The sequence below is a fragment of the Mus caroli genome, chromosome 13, assembly GCF_900094665.2.
Source record: "Mus caroli chromosome 13, CAROLI_EIJ_v1.1, whole genome shotgun sequence".
NCBI lineage: Eukaryota > Metazoa > Chordata > Mammalia > Rodentia > Muridae > Mus > Mus caroli.
The window spans coordinates 48045114-48065157 of record NC_034582.1 but is presented as its reverse complement, the minus strand read 5'-3'; the positions used below and the strand labels follow the sequence as shown (position 1 = coordinate 48065157).

The 20044-nt window shown below is 49.3% G+C and overlaps 1 protein-coding gene across 2 annotated transcripts in view; it reads left to right on the top strand.

Annotated features, from left to right (window-relative positions):
* Positions 1–17458, top strand: part of Auh (AU RNA binding methylglutaconyl-CoA hydratase) — a 95235-nt gene extending 77777 nt beyond the window's left edge. The window contains exons 7-11 of one of the 2 annotated variants that reach the window (XM_021180191.2): positions 11531–11718; positions 12964–13014; positions 14429–14476; positions 14795–14903; positions 17026–17458. In XM_021180191.2, the coding sequence (XP_021035850.1) occupies positions 11531–11718; positions 12964–13014; positions 14429–14476; positions 14795–14903; positions 17026–17069 (440 nt within the window). In that variant the 3' untranslated portion in view covers positions 17070–17458. The remainder of the gene's footprint in view (positions 1–11530; positions 11719–12963; positions 13015–14428; positions 14477–14794; positions 14904–17025) is intronic. The other variant, XM_021180192.2, reaches the window with a different exon arrangement.
* Positions 17459–20044: the final 2586 nt, after the last annotated feature.

The window sequence follows — 20044 nt, the reverse complement described above, 5'->3', positions numbered from 1 at the left end:
GAGTGCCATGTAAGTCTGAGCACCCAAGTTCAGATTCCCGGAACCCATCTTAAAAAGCAGGGTGTGGTGGTGTGTGTTTGTGATCCCAGCCCTGGGGACACAGAGGCAGGGAGATTCCTTGGACCTCTCTGAGTATCTGGGAAACATCTGTGTGCAGAAGCGACCAGCAAGTTCTAGCCTCTCAGGTGAGCAGTAGGTCAGAACCCGGACTGCGCAGTGCACAGTGGGCCCGCTGAGTGATGTAACTAACGGGTCCCTTGGCAGACCGGTCCAATGTGACTACACAGTTAAAACAAAATGTCAGAGAAATCAGGAGAACCTACAGCCCAGCCCTCGAGTGGCATCAAGGACTAAGGTGGGTGGGTGGGGCTTGTGAGCTGGGGAACCACAGTCTGGATGCATCCATCTGTAGACTCTCCCCCAGAAGGCAAACCCAGGGCAGTTTTCCGATCTTCTGCATTTGATCTAGAATGTGGACTGCAACCCCTTTGGGAGTTGAACAACCATAGGGTCATAGGGTCACCTAAGACTGTCTACGTATCATATATTTATGTTATGATTCATAACCATAGCAAAATTGCAGTTGTGAAGTAGCAATGAAAATAATTTTATGGTTGGGGGTCACCACAAGAGGAACTGTATTTAAGGGTTGTAGCATTAGGAAGGTTGAGAACCACTGACTTAAAGACTTCTCCTCCCTCTCCTTAATTCCTGAAGGACAGGGATGATAGAGACTATATACATTTTAAGGAACCCTTACATTTTCAAAAAAATCTCCTACGGCTGTGTGCAGGCAGCCGACAGAATCAGCCCAGATGATAGGATGATTCTCTAGACTCCCTTAGGACTGCTTCCTGTGTCCTGGCCACGCTGTGCCTCCTGCTGAGTCCTGTCTGGGTCAGTGTTCAGAAACACTGTGTCCTTTGCCTCATTTTCTTCTGTACCATTTACCTGCAGTTCCTATCCCGTGGGCAAGTCAGCTTTGTCACCGAGGGCCATGAGCAGAAGGGTCACCATGCTGATAAGGATGTGCTTGTGTGAACCCCATCCAGGCACGAGGCCCCTGCCAGCTGTTTCAATGCCCACTTGCTGACCTGCGCCAGGCTCCTCTTCCTAGCCCTGTCTGCTGTTCAGAGTGTGGCTCAACTCTTGTGCTCACGTTTCTAATAACTATAGGCATTTTAGAACGTAAGCTTTTTATAGTAAGGCTTGGGTCAGAGACAGCCCGTTGGGAAAAAGCCCTTGTCTGCTCATTGTCCCCATGCAAAGAGTAAACTTCAGCCTCTGTGTCTCCCGGGTCAGAAATAACAAGTGTGGACCGAAGACCCAAGTGTAGAAACCAGAAGTGAAAACTCACAACAAGGGTCAGGGGAACGCAAGCTTTCTGCTCCCAAGGCAGCAAGTAAGATTTCGGAATTATCAGGTGCCAGAAGCGTCATGCATTTGAGAAGAACATAGAAATGTGTGGCCTTCTGCGTCCCAGAGTTTGTCATTACAACTATACCCAACTTGGGGCCACAAACATCAGAGACTGTGTTCTGAGCTCCTGTGGATTGTCTGTCTCCTTGTCGTTCGTCCACGTACGTTACAGAACGGTACCTCCTGCATAGTGTTGCATTTGTCTAATCACCTCCAACAGCCTGTGCATGTGCAGGAGAATTGGCATCCATCCGACATACTGTACTGTTTACACGAGGGACGTTAGAATTTACCTGCAGCTAAACCAGGGGTCCTGGAACCGTTCCCCTGACCTGCAGGGCAACAGCCAGATCCATCTAAATGAAAAAAACTCTGCTATCAGAAGATACTGTTATGGTGGAGTTGGGTCAAGGGTGGGGTGGATGTGTACACTACAGGGGCCTGACTGATGGAGGACCTTGTGCCTGCAATATGTAAAGGACCCTTGAAACTCACTAGGAGGGAAATTAAACTGGTTGAAGAAAGAGCCAGGAGATTGGAGCACATCTCCCTAAGTGGAGGGCGGCAGATAAGAGCATGAGAAGGTACTGAGTCTCTGCAGTCACGGGCATATAGACTCGCATGCAGATGCTGTGGTCAGAGCAGTGGCTGGGCAGACTTGGGTGCTGCCATCCGCAGTCAGGGCTGGGCACTGCTGTTGGTGTGGGGCATCTGGAACTTGGATGCACTGCCTGTGAAATGGTAGACACAATTTAGGGAGCACTTCAGAGTTTTGTCCCTCCACCTGAGCACTGTGGCAGAATCCGGTCTGTGACAGTGGTCTGTGTGAGTCTCCTGCACAGTTATTTTTACAGCTGCAGGAACATCACCCTTGCATTACCCTCCATTACAGCATCCGCGTGCCCCACCCTGTGTAGGTACACATGGACTTTGTTTTCCTTTCTTTGCAGTTAAAATAATGTCACGGGAGAAAGCTTTGCATACTGTGTCACAGTGTGTCACATAGCACGTCCCCAAGACTGGACTAGCCTGAACTCTGAAGGGTAGGAGTTCCAAGGGGCTATGGCGATCCTGCTAGCCTCCTCCCCGACCTTAGGTAGATGCTGGTCTGCCACATGACTAGGCCGTTCAGCATCTGTGTACCTCTCACCTCTCTTCCCTAGCCAGATTGGCATTTTAACGTATGTTTGAGGCTTTGCCCTCTTTCCATTTTAGCCTGCTAGTTTCTGTTTCAGGATTTCTGACTGTGAGGAATCGGTTCCTTGTCTGAATGTTTCCATTGGCAATGCTTTTCTCTTGTTTGCTGGTTTCCCTCTTTGTCTTCTTAAGCTTTACACAGTTTGGTTTTGTTAGCACACAAGCATGCGTTGCTGGTTCCAGTTATTATGAGCAAGTGCCATTGTCTGGGCCCACTCACGTGTCTGGTCAGCCAGACAGTGCAGGACAGCTGGGTGGGGAGGCCCGGTCCCTGTGCCCGGCATCCTCCCGCAGGCTGGTGCTGACACAAGGCCAGAAAGAAGAACACCTGCGGGTAGAGCCCAACCCTGGCTGGGTCTGCAAACGCGTGCTTTCGTACATGGTGGGAGCATCATTGCTGTGGCTGTAAGCAGGAGCAAGAGCAGCCTGGTCAGGGAGGGTAGTGACAGTCTCCACAGCCTGAGGTGGGTGCAGTGTGGAGGGAGGAGCTGCCAGGATCCAGGCTTTGCTCCTCTCAGCTCATGCACACCTCTCACATGACCACTGAGCACGTGACTGGGCTGTGATCTGCGTCTGCCCACAGGAGATTAGTGAGTGAGGAGCGGGTTCCTGTTTTCAGGTGGCATGTATTCACTCTACGTGATTAGGGTTCTGTTGACATTCTGTGTATGTGCCTGTGTGTGTGTGTGTGTGTGTGTGTGTGTGTGTGTGTGTGTTGTGTGGTATAAGTGTATGTATGTTGTGTGTGGTATAAGTGTGTGTATGTTGTGTGTGTATTATATGTGGTATATGTGTATATGTGGTGTGTGTGCAATGTATGTGTGGTGTGTGTGTATGTGTGGTGTGTATGTGTGGTGTATGTGTATGTGGTGTATATGTGTGTGGTATAACTATGTGTATATATGCGTATGTATGTATGTGGTATATGAGTATGCATGTGTGGTATATGTGTATGCATAGTGTATGTATATGAGTGTGTATGAGTTTGTGTGTGTGTGGTATATATGTGTATGATTGTGTATGTGTGTGCATGTGTGTGGTATGTGTGTGGTGTGTATGTGGTGTATTGCAGTGTGTGGTATATGTGTATGTGTGTGTATATATTGTATATATGTATGCATGGTATGTGTGTGTATGAGTGTGTGTGTGTGTGGTGTTGTATATGTGTATGTGTGGGGTGTGTGTGTGTGTGGTGTACTTTGATCGTTTCCCTCTTTTGTCCCCCTCTCTTTCCTGGTAGTCCACTTCCTCTTATAGGGTAGTCCCTTCTGCATGTCCCCTCTTCCACATGAGAGGAGCGCGTGAGCAGGCCAGCGTGCAGTGTTTGTCTTTCTGAGTCCAGCTTATTTCCCTTAGTGTGACATCTCTAGCTCCATCCACCTTGTGGCAGATGCCATGATTTCACTCCTCTTTATGGCCAAATAGCACCCCAGTGCGTGCCTATCACAGGCCCTCTTTATCTGTTTCTCTGCTGATGGCACCAGTGCTGAGGCCATGGCGTGGCTGTTGTGACTGTTGCTGCAGTAAGCACATCTGTGCAGGCATCTCTCTCATCTGCTCCTGTATTCCTGTGGGTGCCATAATGAGTGGTGTGCCTGGGTCACAGGGAAGATGCACAGTCCCCTTGGTGTGCTCCTGGGTAAGCACAGCCCCCAACCCCCAGCGGTATAGAACTCAGAGAATAGGCTGGCACTGTGGCAGGGATGGTACTGCCCTGTCTTCCGGCCTGCCACTCATACACTCAGCAGCGTAGCTAAGGGGCTGGTTGTGAGATGTGAGCAGAATGGAAATGTACCAGCCTTAGGCTAACCTCCAGGTGTGCTCCAAAGGAGTTCGAAATATCAAAGCGCAAAAGCATGAGCCCAAACTGCAGCCTTGCCAACCCATGAACTACCTCTGAGTTTCCCACGATGCTGCGCTCATCTGGGGAACTGAGCTTCAGCAAGGGAACTGTGGAAGGGGAGGATGGGGGCTTCCCTTTCAGCAGTGCGGCCTGGGGTAGGCACAGGGAGCTGACACTCGTGTTAGGCATGGGTTTTCCCATGTGGTGGTTTAGGTGAGGATTAAGGTGCTCTGTGGTCCATTTTGTTCCTGTGTTTGATTAAACTGTAGAATGTTTTTTGCCTTGCTTTTCTGTTTTTCTTGAGATATGACTCAGAGTTTTGAAAACCTGACCAGTAGTTGGATATGGTTTACAAAAATGTTTCCAGTAAGTTCGAGTTGCCTGATCTTGCCAGACTATGCCCCAGAGAATGCTCACCCTGCTTTCTTAATGCAAAGCAGTTGCGGACTGCCTCTGTAGGAAGACTTTCCTGTGCCGGCATCTACAGAGAGCCTAGTGGTTTCCCTGGTGACCAGTAGCCCTGACTGGTCAGGCCATCCCGGTGACCTCTGGAGCTTGGTGCTTGTTGACATTTGCTCGTTTTGCTCTGTTTTTCGGCCGGCAGCTCCACGTGGACTGTTCCCAAGCACATGACCTCAGAGAGTTCACAGTGACAGTGTGACAATGGCCAGGCCTTAAAACAATGCATAGTAGGGAGGGTATGTTCCCATGCAGTGTGTGAGGAGCAGGCTGCCCCCCAGGAGGTGCAGATGACGCCCTTCTCCCCTCCAGCAGCGCTTGCTGGCTGATCTGAGCTCAGCTCTTCACTCAAAGCTTTGTGCCACTGTCCGCGCCATTCCAGGGCTGCCACAGTCAGTTTCAGACTTTCCCTTCATTATGCTCGCTGAGCCTCTGTCCATCCAAGGAGAACTAGATGGGGAGTTGTGAGGCCCTGGCCCCTGATGGTGAGGTAAAGCAGGAGAGCCGATCTCCCACCATCCACTCATGAACACACATACGCGTGTGTGCACACACAGTTTGGTCACTGCAGTTCTTCGAGCCTAGGTTTTCAGTGTGACACGTGAGCACAGTGACAGCTCGGCCTTCTGGGATTGTCACGGACGTAGCTGTGTGGTGTGTAGGCAGCTCTCGTCAGATGCTAGTTTGTGTTCTTGATAATTCTGCTATCCAGAATCCTGCGGTTTTCGCTGTATGACCTACTTTTGTTAGGAAAAGTTAAACCCTTCATGTCTTCATCTCTGAGTCATTGTTTGGTGGTATTTTGGAAACATTAATTTTTTTCCATGTTCCTTTTTTCAATAATATTTTGCTGGCTGGATGGTAACGCCTGGCATTTGTGAGAAGAAAGTATGTAGTGGTTAGATTTGAGGCAGAGTATGTGTCTGCTCCTAAAGATGCCTGGCTGTGTCTTAAGCCCTTAGGCCTCACTGAGGGAAGCTCCCCCACCCACCTCCAGTGCTAATGTAGTAATAGCTCTTCATGTGTGCACTGCGTCATGTCATGTATGCATACTGTGTCATGTGTGTGCACTTGGTCATGCATGCTTGCGTGTGTGCTGTGCACATCACTTCATGTGTGCGCTCCGTGTCATGTATGTGCACCACATCATGTGTGTGTACCATGTAACATGTGTGCACCATGTAACGTGTATGCACTGCATCATGTGTGCATGACACGTCATTTACTCCTCATTGTCACGGGCAGGTCCAGAAGCTGTGCCTTCACCTTACTCTCTCCCTATTTCCTTGTGTTTGAGGATGCGTTAGCATGTTGTTTCCCCTTCCTCCTCAGCCTGGGAAGGACGAGGATCATTGTTGGCTTTTGAAAGCTCTGAAGGTTTTCTAGAAAGAGATGGAGGAAGGGACTCCTGTTGGTGTTGCACGGTCTGCCCTGTTGGATGGGATGATCAGCCCCAGAGGCTTACTCGGTGGGCTGACATCCCCCGGAGAGGTTGTTAGACTGGGACCTCTCTCTCCCTTGTATCTTATCTCTCCTGAGTCACACCATGCCAGGATGCAACCCTCACACCTTGCACATCAGGGTGGGACCCAGAATGTTGGCTGGAGGCAGAGGGAGCCTGCAGCAAAGGCCTGCGACCCCGGGAGGCTTGGAGCCAGACAACAGGCACAGCTTCCTGGGTTCCTGACCTACAGAACCTGGGAGATGAGAGATGTTTTCTTTGGTAGAGTCCTGTGCAGTGCACCATAGCTGACTACCACAGCCCTATCATCTGGCCATAGGAATGAAGAAACCTCTTCTCGGTAAAGAGCTTAGTAAAGAGTTTGGAAATACTATTGCATAATTGGTTTTCAACATTTAAGATGTAAGGGGTGGGGGAGCTGGAGAGATGGTTCAGCAGTTATGAGTACTACCTTGTAGACAGCCAAGTCCACTTTTCAGCACCCAGATGGTGGCACCCAGCTACAAGCGGGTATCCTCTGGTCTCTGTATGTTCACTTACACATACACATACACAGAGGCACACACACACACACCTTTTTTAAATGTAAGGAAAACACAGAACACAGTGATAAGCAGAGCTCTCAGAGTGGCCTGGCCCTGTGACAGCTCATGCCAGCAGTCAGCTATGGTCAGTGTGAATGTTGTGCTTCCAGCAAAGCCACTGTGTCCGAGAACCTCAGGCAGGGCTCCTTAAAGCAGGGTTCCTCTGTGTCATGTTATACAGACAAAACACCTGTTCTATTTGGTAGACTTGGTATTCATCACAGAAAGAGACCCAGTCTCTTGATACTTGAGATAATCTATAACACATTCATGTAAATAGGAATTGAAGTGGGGGAGCGCCACATGGGAGGGAGACATGGCCACAGACATCTGGTGGCATGGTGCCTTATGCTGGCAGCTTGAGGGGGCTAGCTGGTGCCGTACAGGCTTCAGTGGCTCCCTCTTCCTGACTACTGCCCCCGAGAGCTTCAAGCCACGTGGATGATATGTCCATGATAGAGGCCTGCTGCCTGCAAGGTCTCTGCTTACATGAGACTTGCAGACTCCACTTGGCTTGGGTAAGAAGCAGCTATCGTGAGGTAGCCATTTGTTCTCTGGATGCCCCAAAGACCCTCCTGGAGTTCAGCCTGCAGACTGCACGTGGTGCAGAGCGGACTGTGCTGCTGGGTAGTGGCTGGAAATGGTCAGAGTGCGCTTTGGTTGTCTTCTCATAGCTTTCAGAAGGAGGACCATCCATCTGGCCGGCAGCATTGTGCTTTTAGAACATTAAAAGACATGGGGCCGATTATGGCTTAGGGTGTAGCTCTGAGGCCGGGCTCTCACCACAATTAACAAGGTCCTGGGTTAGAGCCCCAGAAATCACAGAATGAGAAGCTAAGACCCTGAGAGCGATGTCTCAGCAAATACTTTTTGTTAAAGACAGAAAAGTACATAGAAACACTTAAGAAGCGTTGTTTTGTCTGTAATATGTGAAACTCCAGTGTGTCTTCCACTAACAGTGTATAGGCACTATTAGAAAGGCTTGTAGTAACGAGTTCTGAAATGTTAAAGCTGCCTTACATCGCCTCATTTGCTGCCAGTTGCCTAGCTGACCTTGTGAAAATAACTGATGTGTAAGCTGCGTTTTTTGGTCCAGTCCTTAAACATTCTAGTTTTTCTAAGTGAGGTGTCGGCAGGAGCCAGGCACTGGGTAGTTCAGGACGTTCTGCCATCTGTCCGTCCATCCATCTGTCCGTCCGTCTGTCCATCAGCCAGTTGATTTTTCTCCTCATATGTTTTGGCATTGGACTCCCCGCACCCATTGCCTTACAACATGCCCAAAGCATGGATTGTAGAGATCATTTGAATGCTCAGCTGGTCACAGATCGAAGGCTACAGATGACAGTTATTTTCATGTGATTGTGGCACACAGAGAAAGTCGGGCGTGTGAGCACGGGGCCTGGTCTACTGAGAAGGCTTTGTCTGAAGCCTCTGACACAGCTCTGTGTGTCTGTTGCATAAAAGGGCATCTGCTGCAGTGTGGGGCTCTGTTATGAGAGAGGACTTATAAGGAGTTCCGGAGTCAAAGGTCACTGCTAATTTTGTTGGTAAAATTTCTTGCTATGCCCCGTGTAGCTTTCAACTCGAAGTCCATGTGCCAAGTGTCCCCTTTTGTTAGGATAGATTCTTTCTCTATGAAGTCAAGAGGAGGGAGAGATGAAGGACAAACCAGCCAGGCCGAGCTTTGACGCTTTTACAGTTTACATTTCATACCAGATGGCTCCAAATTATGTTCAGTTGTTTGTATATTACGCTATAATTGATTGTGAACTGTCAAAGCTTTCTTAAGGGAAGTTGCGTCTGTCTGCTGTCTGCACTTAGCCTTGAGGGCTGCGGTGTAGGAGAAGAGCTGAAGTCTCCACTGTCAGCTCACCACTGACCCGGGCTCTTGACCTGTCTAAGGCAGCCAAGGTTACAGTGGGTGGCAACTTACTGGGCTAAAAAAATCGTATTTCTCCCCTGGCAAAAGCTTGCTCCGCCTGAGCCTCTGCCTGTTTTATGTAGTGGACCCTCAGAAGGCTGCTATCTAGGGTTTTTTTTTTTTTTTGATGCCTTCCATTAAATAATGGAGGTCATCAGTCAGGTCTGACATTTCCAGTGTACTTCCGTCCCACTCAAATAACGTGTAAATGTGAAGTGTTGGGGATGTGACCAAATCTGTCTTACCCATCAAGCTTGTGACTGCTGATTGTCTACCCACTTCCACCCTACCGGAAACAGAGGCCCAGTTTCATTCCTCATGCCCCCACCCCCCAAGCCCCTCCAGCTGTCCGTGAGCCAGCTCTGCCAGTGAGTAGTCACAAGCAGAGGTGACTGGCCATTGTTTCATTCCCATCTCCCCCAAGTCGAGTGCTTCTATTTGCCCCGTCCCTTTCTTTCTGCAGACTTTATGGCAAGGTTTCAGCATCCATTTTGGGCCCCCGAGCTGCCTTAGAGACCAGAAGATACATAGTGTGACTGACAGCAATGAGAAACACATTGGGAATCTGCTTACAAGCTTGCAGAAGTTCTTTGTCATCTTTATGCATCCTTGAGAAAACTGGTCCCCCAAATGTTTGGTTTGGGCTTGCTGGGCTTCAGAGAGCAGCTAAGCCAGGATGGTAAACCATGTGTATGCCTTGCTGAAGAGGCCACATTTAGTGAAGCGGGCAGTAGGAAGGTTGAAGATTGCGGGGATCACATGGAACTCTGAGTGAGGGACCCCCCCTCCCTTGGCTCATCCTGGAGACATAAGCCTCAGCTCCGCACAGAGGAGTGACTGTCCCACATTCTCTCAGGTACCTCACAGCGGAAGTGCTGCGTGAGCATGGGCCAGGACCTCACCAGGGCCCACTGGCTCCCAACATCCGTGGCTCCAGCCTCAGTAAGAAACTCACAGTATTGTCAAGTGTCCAGTAGGTTAAAATCTGCAAATTAGGAGTGATTTTTAAGGATTAAAATGTTCTCAGTTGGGGCCGGAGAGATGGCTCAGTGGCTAAGAGCCCTTACTGCTCTAGAGAAGGACCTAAGTTTGGTTCCCAGCATGCACTTGGGCAGCTCATAGCCACCCGCAACTGGAGCTTCAAGGCATCTGGCCCCTCTTCCTAGCCTTTCCCCCAGAAGATGCTGTAGTGAGTTGGTCTATGGGTTGATGTGTTAGCCCCTGACCTGTGCTTACCTCCAACTGGACGGTTGTCTTGTCTTTCCTTGGCTCAGCTCTTGGAGCCCTAGAGGACAGAGCTAAGACCAGGTGTGAAGTGCTGACTGCAGAGCCGGCTTCCCCGGGAGAGAGGAGAACACATCTGAATGAGGAGGAGAGTGAGAGTGAGTAAGTGTGAGTGTGTAAGTGAAAGTGAGAGTGTGTGAGTGGGTAAGTGTGAGAGTGTGTGTGAGTGAGTGTATGAGTGAGAGTGAGTGTGTGAGTGAGAGAGTGTGAGTGAATTAAAGTGTGTCTGAGAGTGTGTGAGTGAGTTAGTGTGAGTGAATGAAAGTGGGAGTAAGTGTGAGGATGAGTGAGTGAGAGTGAATGTGTGAATATGAGCGAGTGTGAGAATAGGTGAGTGTGAGAGTGAATGAGAGAGTGAGTGACTGTGTGAGTGAGAGTGTGTGAGTGAGAGTGTGTGAGTGAATGAAAGTGTGTGTGAGAGTGTGTGAGTTAGTGTGAGTGAATGAAAGTGGGAGTGAGTGTGAGCATGAGTGAGTGAGAGTGAATATGTGAATATGAGTGAGTGTGAGAATAGGTGAGTGTGAGAGTGAATGTGAGTGTGTGAGTGAGAGAGTATAAGAATGTGTAAGAGTGGGTGAGTGTGAGAGTATGAGAGTGAGAGTGAATGTTTGAATATGAGTGAGTGTGAGAGTGAGTGAATGTAAGAGTATGAGAGTGTAAGAGTGGGCGAGTGTGAGAGGATGAGTATGAGAATAGATGAGTGTGAGAGTATGAGTGAGTGTACGAGTGAATGTGAGAATGAGTGGTGCATGTGAGTGAGAGTGTGAATGGGAGTGGATAAGTGTGAGAGTGAGTGAGCGAGCGAGGGTAGGAGTGTGTGAGTGTGAGTGAATGAGTGCATGTAAGAGTGTGAATGAGTGTTAGTGAGCAAGGGAGCGTCTTCAGCCTTCCTTCAGGAACACTGAAGGGTTTTGGCCTTAGTTGCTTTCATTTCCACTGAATTAGAATGCTCTGACAGTGCACACACCATCCAGGTTTCTCACAAGTTTATGAATTGAACTTGTCAGAACTTGCTAACTTCTTCCCAGGCTGGAATAGAGGCTCCAGGGAACTGTTCCTGGTAGGTGGCTCCCTGGTGGCCCTGATTGTCTGCTGCTGGTTGCTGGCATGGCACTGGCTGTTGCCAGGGCTGGGGAGCAGGGCCTGTCTTTGCCAGACCTGCCTTGCCTGAAGAACGTACCAGATGTCCAGGTGGCCACACCACTCTGTGACATGACGTTCTGAAGTGCTATCCGTGTTGTTGAGGTATTAACTCCAGACACCACAGCCTTTCCTGAAGCGCATATTATCGTCGGGCCCTGTTTTAATTTTAGGACTTACTTCAAATCATTGCATGCTGTCTTTCTCCCCTCCCCCTTCAGGAGGGACACAGAGATTGCCACGTGCCATCGGGATGTCCCTGGCTAAGGAACTCATCTTCTCTGCCCGAGTTCTTGACGGTCAAGAAGCCAAAGCTGTGGGCTTGATCAGCCACGTGTTAGAACAGAACCAGGAAGGGGATGCAGCCTACAGGAAGGCGCTGGACCTGGCGAGAGAGTTTCTACCTCAGGTACCGTGAGAGCACCTGTGTGTGTCCACTCGAGATCAAGCATAGCACCCGCCTCACGCACTGAGGTGGCCCTGTCCTACCTCTCAAGTAAAACAGTTAAAATTAAGATTTGAAAGGAATCTGAGGGTTGCATTGTATTACCAACAGACACATCACTTGTGCTACACACACACACACACACACACACACACACACAGAGTGTAACTTCCTAGTAAATTGTCTTTGCTTGTATACCAACTCAGTACTCTAACCTAAGACATCTCTATGGAGAGAGAGCGATGGGGGGTGGGAGGGGAAGCACTGTCTCACATCCAGGCATGTGGGATGACAGTGTGTCCTAGCAAGTTGGGAGACTGTGTGCACACGCCCGCGGAGGCCAGGGTTTGCCGTTGGTGTCTTCCTCCATTTTCCTCCACCTCATATATCGGAGAGGGATCTCTTTCTTGGGCTTTATAGTTCAACTTAACCTGTCCAGTCAGCGCAGTCTGCTTGTTTTTGCCTCCCTAAGTGCTGCCACGCTAACCTGCTATTCATGTGTGTTGGAGATGTGAACTCCTAGTAAGCCTATTACCCACTAAGCCTTCTCCAGAGCCTCACAATGTTGTATTTTAATATAAAAGGCCATTCACTTCGAAAGTGGATGCTCAACTCCTGAAGACCGATGTAAATCAAGATCAAAGAACTCCGCTCTGGCTGGAGAGGATGGCTGCCTCTAGGGTAGTGGCGGTAGCTGAGCTTCCACAGTACTGAAGGGTGCTGCTGCTCTTCTCAGAGAGGGTGTCTGGTTCTCCCTTCCATAACCCAGATGTACCCGAGGGCACATGCCCGTGTGTCCTGCTGTCACTGCAGTCAGCTGTCCATGCTGACGCAGGAGAGGTACCAAATAAAGAGGTGTGGCTTGGAGCCCCCTTGACAGCTCCAGCTCCTTTCCAGCCTGACCTTCTGGCATTGCTGCTGGTTAGTGCGGTGAGCCAGGCCGACCTCTGTACTCCCCTTGTTTCGCTTGTGAGGACAGTAACTGAGGCAGGCTGGGCACAGTGGACGCCCACCTCCTGCTGCCTTCGAGACCCAGTTTGATCAGTGACAGCCACTCTGCAGTTGAAGCTCAGAAGATGAGTTTAGCATCTCAGCTGCTGTTAGCCAATCCGTGGGTCCAGCACTGGGAATATGTGAATTACACTGAGGAGTTCCTCATCATTTGCATTAAGTAGTAATTAGAGCTTTCTTCTTTACTTTGAATTTCAGGGGCCTGTTGCAATGAGAGTGGCCAAACTAGCAATTAACCAAGGGATGGAGGTGAGTGCTGATGGGGAAGGTGACTGCTCCGCAGAGCCAGTCTTCCCTGTGATTTCCGAGTCTCCGAGTGCAGCTGTTACCATGGTGATGGATGTTGCTGGGGTTCCTCCTAGGGCCATAGCTGCAAAATTCAGGGGACCCCTACAGCCTATGGAACCTTGTTCCTTTTGACATTGCTTTAGTGAGGTCATCAGCCAGGCCCTGGGGAAACAGACTCCTCAGCGAGACCACACTTGTATCAGAAATTCATGAAGTGCGGCTTGGCTCCACGCCGAGTATTGCTTTTTACCTGGAATTGCAGAGTATGTGTGCAGGGAGAGCCAGTGAGCACAGGCTAGTCTTGAAGAGTTTGGGTATCACACTGGTAATGTGAATTCGAAGGAGAAGGGTCCTAGACTAGGAGAGCAGTGGGGAGTGCAGAGTCTCATACACGGTGGGGGTGAGGGACAGAGAGAGGGAGGTGTGTGCGTGTATGTGCGTGTGTGTGTACACACACATGCTAATTAGCTTGCACAAGCATTTGTTTGCACACTGAGACCAAAGAAGAGTGTCAGGTGTCCTCTTTCAGGTTCTATGTTACTACTTTAAGGAGGGTCTTTTCTTGAACCTGGAGCTTGTTGCTGTTGCTGTTTGTTTGTTTGTTTGTTTGTTTTGGGGTCTTGTTGCTGTTGTTGTTTGGGTTTGTTTTTTGTTTTTTTTTTTGTTTTTGGCTAAGTTGGCAGCCAGCAAGCTCCAGTGACCCTCCTGTCTACACCCTCACCCTCCAGTGCTAGAGTGGCAGGCATGTAGGCCCACGCACGCCCAGCTTCTTACATGAGTGTGGGGATTCGAACTCGGGTCCTCATGCTTCCAGAGCAGGTACTCTTAGTTGTGTGAGCCACCTCTCCCTGCAGCTTTGGCATTCAGTTATTGTGGTTGTCTGAAAAAAAAAAAAAAAAAACTCCTCCTTCTTTGCACACAGGGGCCCCCAAGCTTCCTTGGCTGCGAGGCAGTGTCCTGAGAGTGGGTTTGCATGCAGTGAATGCTGTGTCATAAAATTACGAGCGATTGCCTTACTTCAGTGCTTTAATAATCTTAACAATATTTACAGAGACACCTCAGATAGGCCTTCCCCGGTGCTAGGCAAACCTTCAGACAACACTTACTAACCAACCCCTCATTTGGTGAATGCTGAGGCTAGCCGCTGTCAGACATGCCTCTGAAGCACAGAGAGGTCGCGTAACTTTCCCCGGTTGCACAGCTCCCAGATGTGCGTCAGGCTATGAGTCCGGGGGCTTAGTTACAGGTCTCAGGCTGCACATCCTCCTGAGCAAGTGGGCTGTGTGGGAGGACTCGGTTTAGGATGGGGCCATTGAGTTTGAGTGTGCATTGAATCTACCTTATTTTGCTGAAATGAATTATGTTTTCTCCTCAGGTCGACTTAGTAACAGGGTTAGCCATAGAAGAAGCCTGCTATGCTCAGGTATGTAACATGGTGACAGATCCAGAGAGTGTGTACAGCACTGCCATCCTCAGGGGCAGGGCCATCTGGGTTGGCAGGAGTTGCTGCTGAGATTTTACAGGGGTGCCCTGCCATGCTGTGGCGATATTTACAGCTTGATGGCTGTCCCTGGGGTTCTGAGCCTTCTCTCTCCACAGAAAAAGCAAAGTGTATGGTTATATTGATAGACACACATCCCCAGAAGCAAAAGTCTTTGTTAAGGTGTATGTTCTCGATCAAAGCTCTGCCCCAGAGTGCGAGCTGAGCAGATCCCGCACTGACACAGTGCTCTCCGGGCAGGGTCGGGGCAGCGGTGACTCCTCAGTGTCCCCGTCAGCTTCAGGTCAGGAGCTGAGCTCATGCGCCAAGGCAAGACCAAGAAGTGGAGCTTCTGACACACGTCGAAAAGGTAGAAGTGAAGCTACTGACATAACCGTCTGAGACAGTTCCAAAAAAATCAACAATGGAAATCCTCGTCCAAAGTCACAGCAAAGATCACACTAATCCCGCACGCCTGTAACAAGAGAAATGCATGGGTGTGTTCTTCGTAGTCAAAGTCTACCCAAGCTCTAGAGCACAGAACTAGTAAACGCTGGTGGCAGACATCATGATCTGTACAGTTGGAAGTCCGTGTTTGGGGGAGGGGGACTCAGCACCATTCAGAAGTCAGTCCTGTGGGGCGTGGTGGTGCACACCTTTAATCTCAGCAGTCCAGAGGCAGGGGCAGAGCAGAAACAGGCGTGAATTCCAGGCCAACCATGGCCACACAGTAAAGTGAGACCTTGTCTCAAAGCAAAGACAAAAACATCTGACCATTTAATAATGCTGGACATTCTATAACAGCAAGCATCTCGGCTCATTATTTAGTGAGTAAAAGGTTGATTCCAAGTCCAAAGACAAGATGCAGAATAGATATCTGGGTGTGGCCAGAAGATGAAGCTGGGAAACCAAGAGTGCCCAGGTTCAAGGCTCTGTGATGCTGGTGACAGAGCTCGTAAGTCCATCTGGGGTTGAGTTCCGAGACTCACACAGCCCACACCAGTCAAGATACTTTAACAAAAGGACGCCAACCACTCAGTGGAGAGCAGACAGGAGCAAGAGCAACATGGAACATCCGGGCATCCACATATATGATGCACACAGCATTACCCTTTGCACCAAATGTGGTTCCATCCCAGTGGCCAGGAAAGCCGCCACTGTACAGCCGTAGTCGGAAGCTTGGCCTTGGTTATGGTGACATAAAGCCACCTAAGAGAGAAGACAGAGAGAGAGGAGTGGAGGGTTTTGACTCCCTTAAAATTCACTTCTGCTCAGTATAATTCGGCTGAAAGGATGGAAAGGGGTGAGCTGGGAGCCAGCCTTCCCACAGTGTAGATCTGGTAAAGGCCTCACATCCAAGACACCACAGTAAGGTAGTGAAAACCCACTGTAGAAACGGACAAGAGCCCCCGACAAGAGCCCCCGAGTAGCCGCCTCACCGCAGTAGGAGAGCAGGTGACAAACTGTAACCTGAGACTGTGCTACAAACGCCTGTCATTTGGAAGCTGAAATCTATGAAGTATGTGTTAAGTGACCAGAAGTGAAAACAGTGGGCACTGACTCTCATTGTGGCTGCTAGGGTTAGTGGTTCAGTGACCCCAAGATAGATGTCAGTTTGAGATAAGGCTGAGTGTCCTCTGACCACGTCACCCAGCCACTGTGCTCCTTGATGTTTACTGAGACAAGGTGAAAACCTGCTGCTAAACTTTGTTCACAATTGCTAATCTAGAAACAGTCAACGTGCGCTTCACAGTCAGGTCTAGAGGCACAAAGACTAAAATTCAAGAAAGGGCAAGGCTAGCCTGTGGTAACAAGACTTTGAAGATAGCTTCAACTACATAGTGAGACTCTGTCTCAAGAATAAATAAAAAGAGGTCCTTGTATAGGTGAAATACCACCTGGTACATCTGTGTGGTAGAATATTGCACAGCGAGAAGAAGGTGGGAGCTGTCAAGTAACAAAATGGCATAAAGGAACCTTGAATTTACAGTACTCCAGGAAAGGTTTCAGTCTGAAAGTACTGGCTGCTGAGTGACTCCCGACACCCAGTGACACTCTGCAAGAGGGGTTTGGCAGGTTGGGGATGAGCACGTAGAGAACTAAGGATGCTTGGGGCAGCCGAGCCCTCTGTACACTGTGGTGACAGGTGATGTTGCACTTCTTTCAAAACCCACAGAGCATACAAGTGCGTGAGACCACCGACTCCTCACGAGGTAGCCGCTGTGTGCTCTGATCCAGGCCACTGGACGGGGGTGGGGGGGTGGGGCACGGGGGTCTCCACTTGCTGAGCTTTTCATTTGTTTAGCCTCTGGAAATCAGATATCTCCTGTTTAAAGCATAGTAGAAATGGAAAAAAATTTGGGGGTTAAAAATAGTTTGGCCCCATCGTTAGGAGACTTGTTCAAAGGACTCTCAGCCTTCCTAGCAGCTGCTGGTGGCTCGATCCGCTGTTGTGGTTTATATTTTTGTGTGTGTCATGTTTTGTCTCTTAGACCATCTCAACAAAGGACAGACTGGAAGGTCTTCTTGCTTTTAAGGAGAAAAGACCCCCTCGCTACAAGGGAGAATAGGAGGAAAGCCCACCGCAGCCTCCCATAGTGCTGGAAGCAGTTCAGAGCCTCCCCGTGCCGCCACGGGGAATTGCAGTGACCAAAGTGGAGAGTGGGTTCTCACTACACCCGGAGCAGGCCCATCTGTACTCAAGCCACTGTGCGCCATGTCATATTTATTCAGATTTATAAAGCTAGCAATGTCCGTGGTAAAAACACGTAAAAATTAGGTGTATGTTTTTAATATTTCCCGCATATCAGGCTTTGTCGTTAATTTTTTAATGTGAATAATTTATATTGCACACTCTAGGGAATAATTGATTGTATGTCTACCATGCTGCATTAAGAAAATAAAACTATTTCTGTATCCCAAAAATGTGAAGTTATACCAAATGTAGTTGCTGAGTAATTATGTACATGCGAGCATATACGTGTGTGTACATAGGAACACACACGTGTGTACGCACAAACACACACATGTGCTACAAGTGTACAAATGCCCATCGCCACCAGAGGACCTGGGTGGACACTCTGAGGGAAACCCCCCTAGTTTCAATAAAGCCAATGGAGAGTGATTTGAGAATCCGCGTCTTGCCCCTTGCCCAACCTTTCAGAACAGATTTCAGAGTAAAGTCTCTTTGCTGACCCTGCCAAGGAACCATGTGACACGGTCCCAGAACAGGGGTGAAGGGTCAGCCCATCAGTGGTTCTACTTGGCTTCAAGCCACAGTGTCTTCGGCAGAGGTGTCCCAGGCTGGGCCTGGCTGTGCTTTCACAGAGCTTGATGCTTGCTGAAGACTGCAGTGGGCCTCCTGTCCTGCCACACACATGCATCCTGCATCCCCTTCCCTCCCACCACACACATGCATCCTGCATGCCCCTCCCTGCTGCCCTGCCCTCACATCCTCACCCTGAGCACCGATGTGATTCTTAAATTTCGCAAGAGAGAACAATGGCACCAGCCACCACCTCTGCCACTGAGCTGCAGATCAGAACATCTATCCATCTATCTGCTAGCCCAGCTAACCAGCTGACCCCCCTCCACACACACACACACACACACACACCATCTGATGTCAGACTGCCACACCCTTGATCTTCAGCCTGAAACCTTGGCCGGTGGGGTGACTGCCCTTCAGACTTCCCAGGGTCACGTCCTGTCTGTCCACCACACGCTGAACATCTCACATATATTCTAACTGAGCTGGAAATGGTCCTGGTAATGGGAGAGGATGAGGGTTTGGGGTCCAGGTCAGCAGTTGATGATTGATCACCACTTGGTTTCCTAACAAGTTGTGAAGCGGAGAGCAAAGTCCTATAGCAACTTCAGACAGGGAGGCAGCAGGAATCAGTGCTGCTTCTTGGTGGGTTTGCCTTGCCTGGGTTTTCTTTTGCTGGCACCCCTGAGGCCAGCCATTGTGGAGGGCTGGCTTGGACTCACAGACCTTGCCACCCAGCATGGAGTGGCAAGTACATTCATGGTCACATCTGTTCTTTTTGTTGTATTTTTCTGTTTTGAAACAGCCTCGTGTGGCCCAGGCTAGCTTCCAACTTGGCCATGTAGTAAGGGATGGCCTTAAACTTGTGATATTCCTGTCCCCACCTCTAGGTGCTGGAATTGCATGCATGCACCATACCTGGTTTTCTGTAGCATTGGGGCTGAGTCCCAGGGCTTCATGTATGCCAGGCAAGAATACCACCAATCCAACTACAGCCCTAGCACTTGAAATAGCTGAAACTGGTGGCTAGGTCTGTATGTGTGGGCTAAAGAAGGCACAGTTACCCTCCAAGAGGCAAAAGCAAACAAAAAAGCATTTCACTTCATCTCAGCAGGAGACCTGCTGGTTCTAATGGAGGAAACCTACAGAGGACCACAGGGGCCCCTAGTGACTGCTGGAGCACTCATACTTCTAGTACTTGAGAAGCAGAGACAGGAGAATCATGCTTTAAAGGCCAGCCTTGCTCTGCCTCCCAGTTAAAAGTTCCTGCAGAGGACCGGAGCCTGTTATCCAGCACCTCCAATGAGGTGGTCACAGCTGCCTCTGATTCCAGCTCCAGTGGGTTCGGTGCCCCCTACTGGCCACTGTGGGCACCTGCACAATGCTCATCCATGCATGCAGACACTTAAATAGTACATGATTTAGACAGGGTTTCACAATGTAGCTCCAGCTGTCCTAAAGTTCCCTGAGTAGATCAGACTGGCCCCGAATTTTACAGAATTTGCCTGCCTTTGCCTCCCCAGTGATGGGGCTTAAGGTGTGGATTTTCATGTCAGTCCCCATTGTGTGTGTGTTATTCATTACTTCTGATTGTGATTGTGCATATGTGGATGAGTGAGGGTTATGTACAGGTGTCAGTGCCTGTAGAGACATTGGCTCTCCCTGGAGCTTGGTTTACAGGCAGTTGTGACCGACCCAATGTGGGTGCCGGGAATTGAACTCCACAAGAGCAGCAAATGCTTGTCACCCCTGAGCCAAATCTCCAGCATTAAAAAAAAAAAAAAAAAAAAAAAAAAAAAAAAAAAAAAAAAAAAAAAAAAAAGCTAGAAGCTCTGATTTTGTGTGTGTGTGTGGTTATCTCTTTGACTTCAAGGATCATCTCAGATTTTTGTTTTCTACCCTGAAAGATCTGTTTTCCCCACCAACCAAGACTTACCCCTTTATCAAATACAGCTTTGTCATTTCCCCAGCAGCAATGGGAAGGGTGTCAGTTCTTGGATCCAGGGCTTGGAGAAAACACACCCTTTCAGATAGCTTGTTTGTGCTGGCTGTGGCCCTGTCCTTTGCTTGACCTTCATGTCCACTTGGATGGCGTGACCTCCACCGACTCTCATTTGGAGTCCAAAGATCCTGACAGGCTGACATTTTAAAATAATAAGTCCATTATTTGTCTACCTGACCTAGTTAAATATTAACTGACGAGTATGTCTGTGGTTATTGGGCTTTATCGAAAAGCCAGTTGA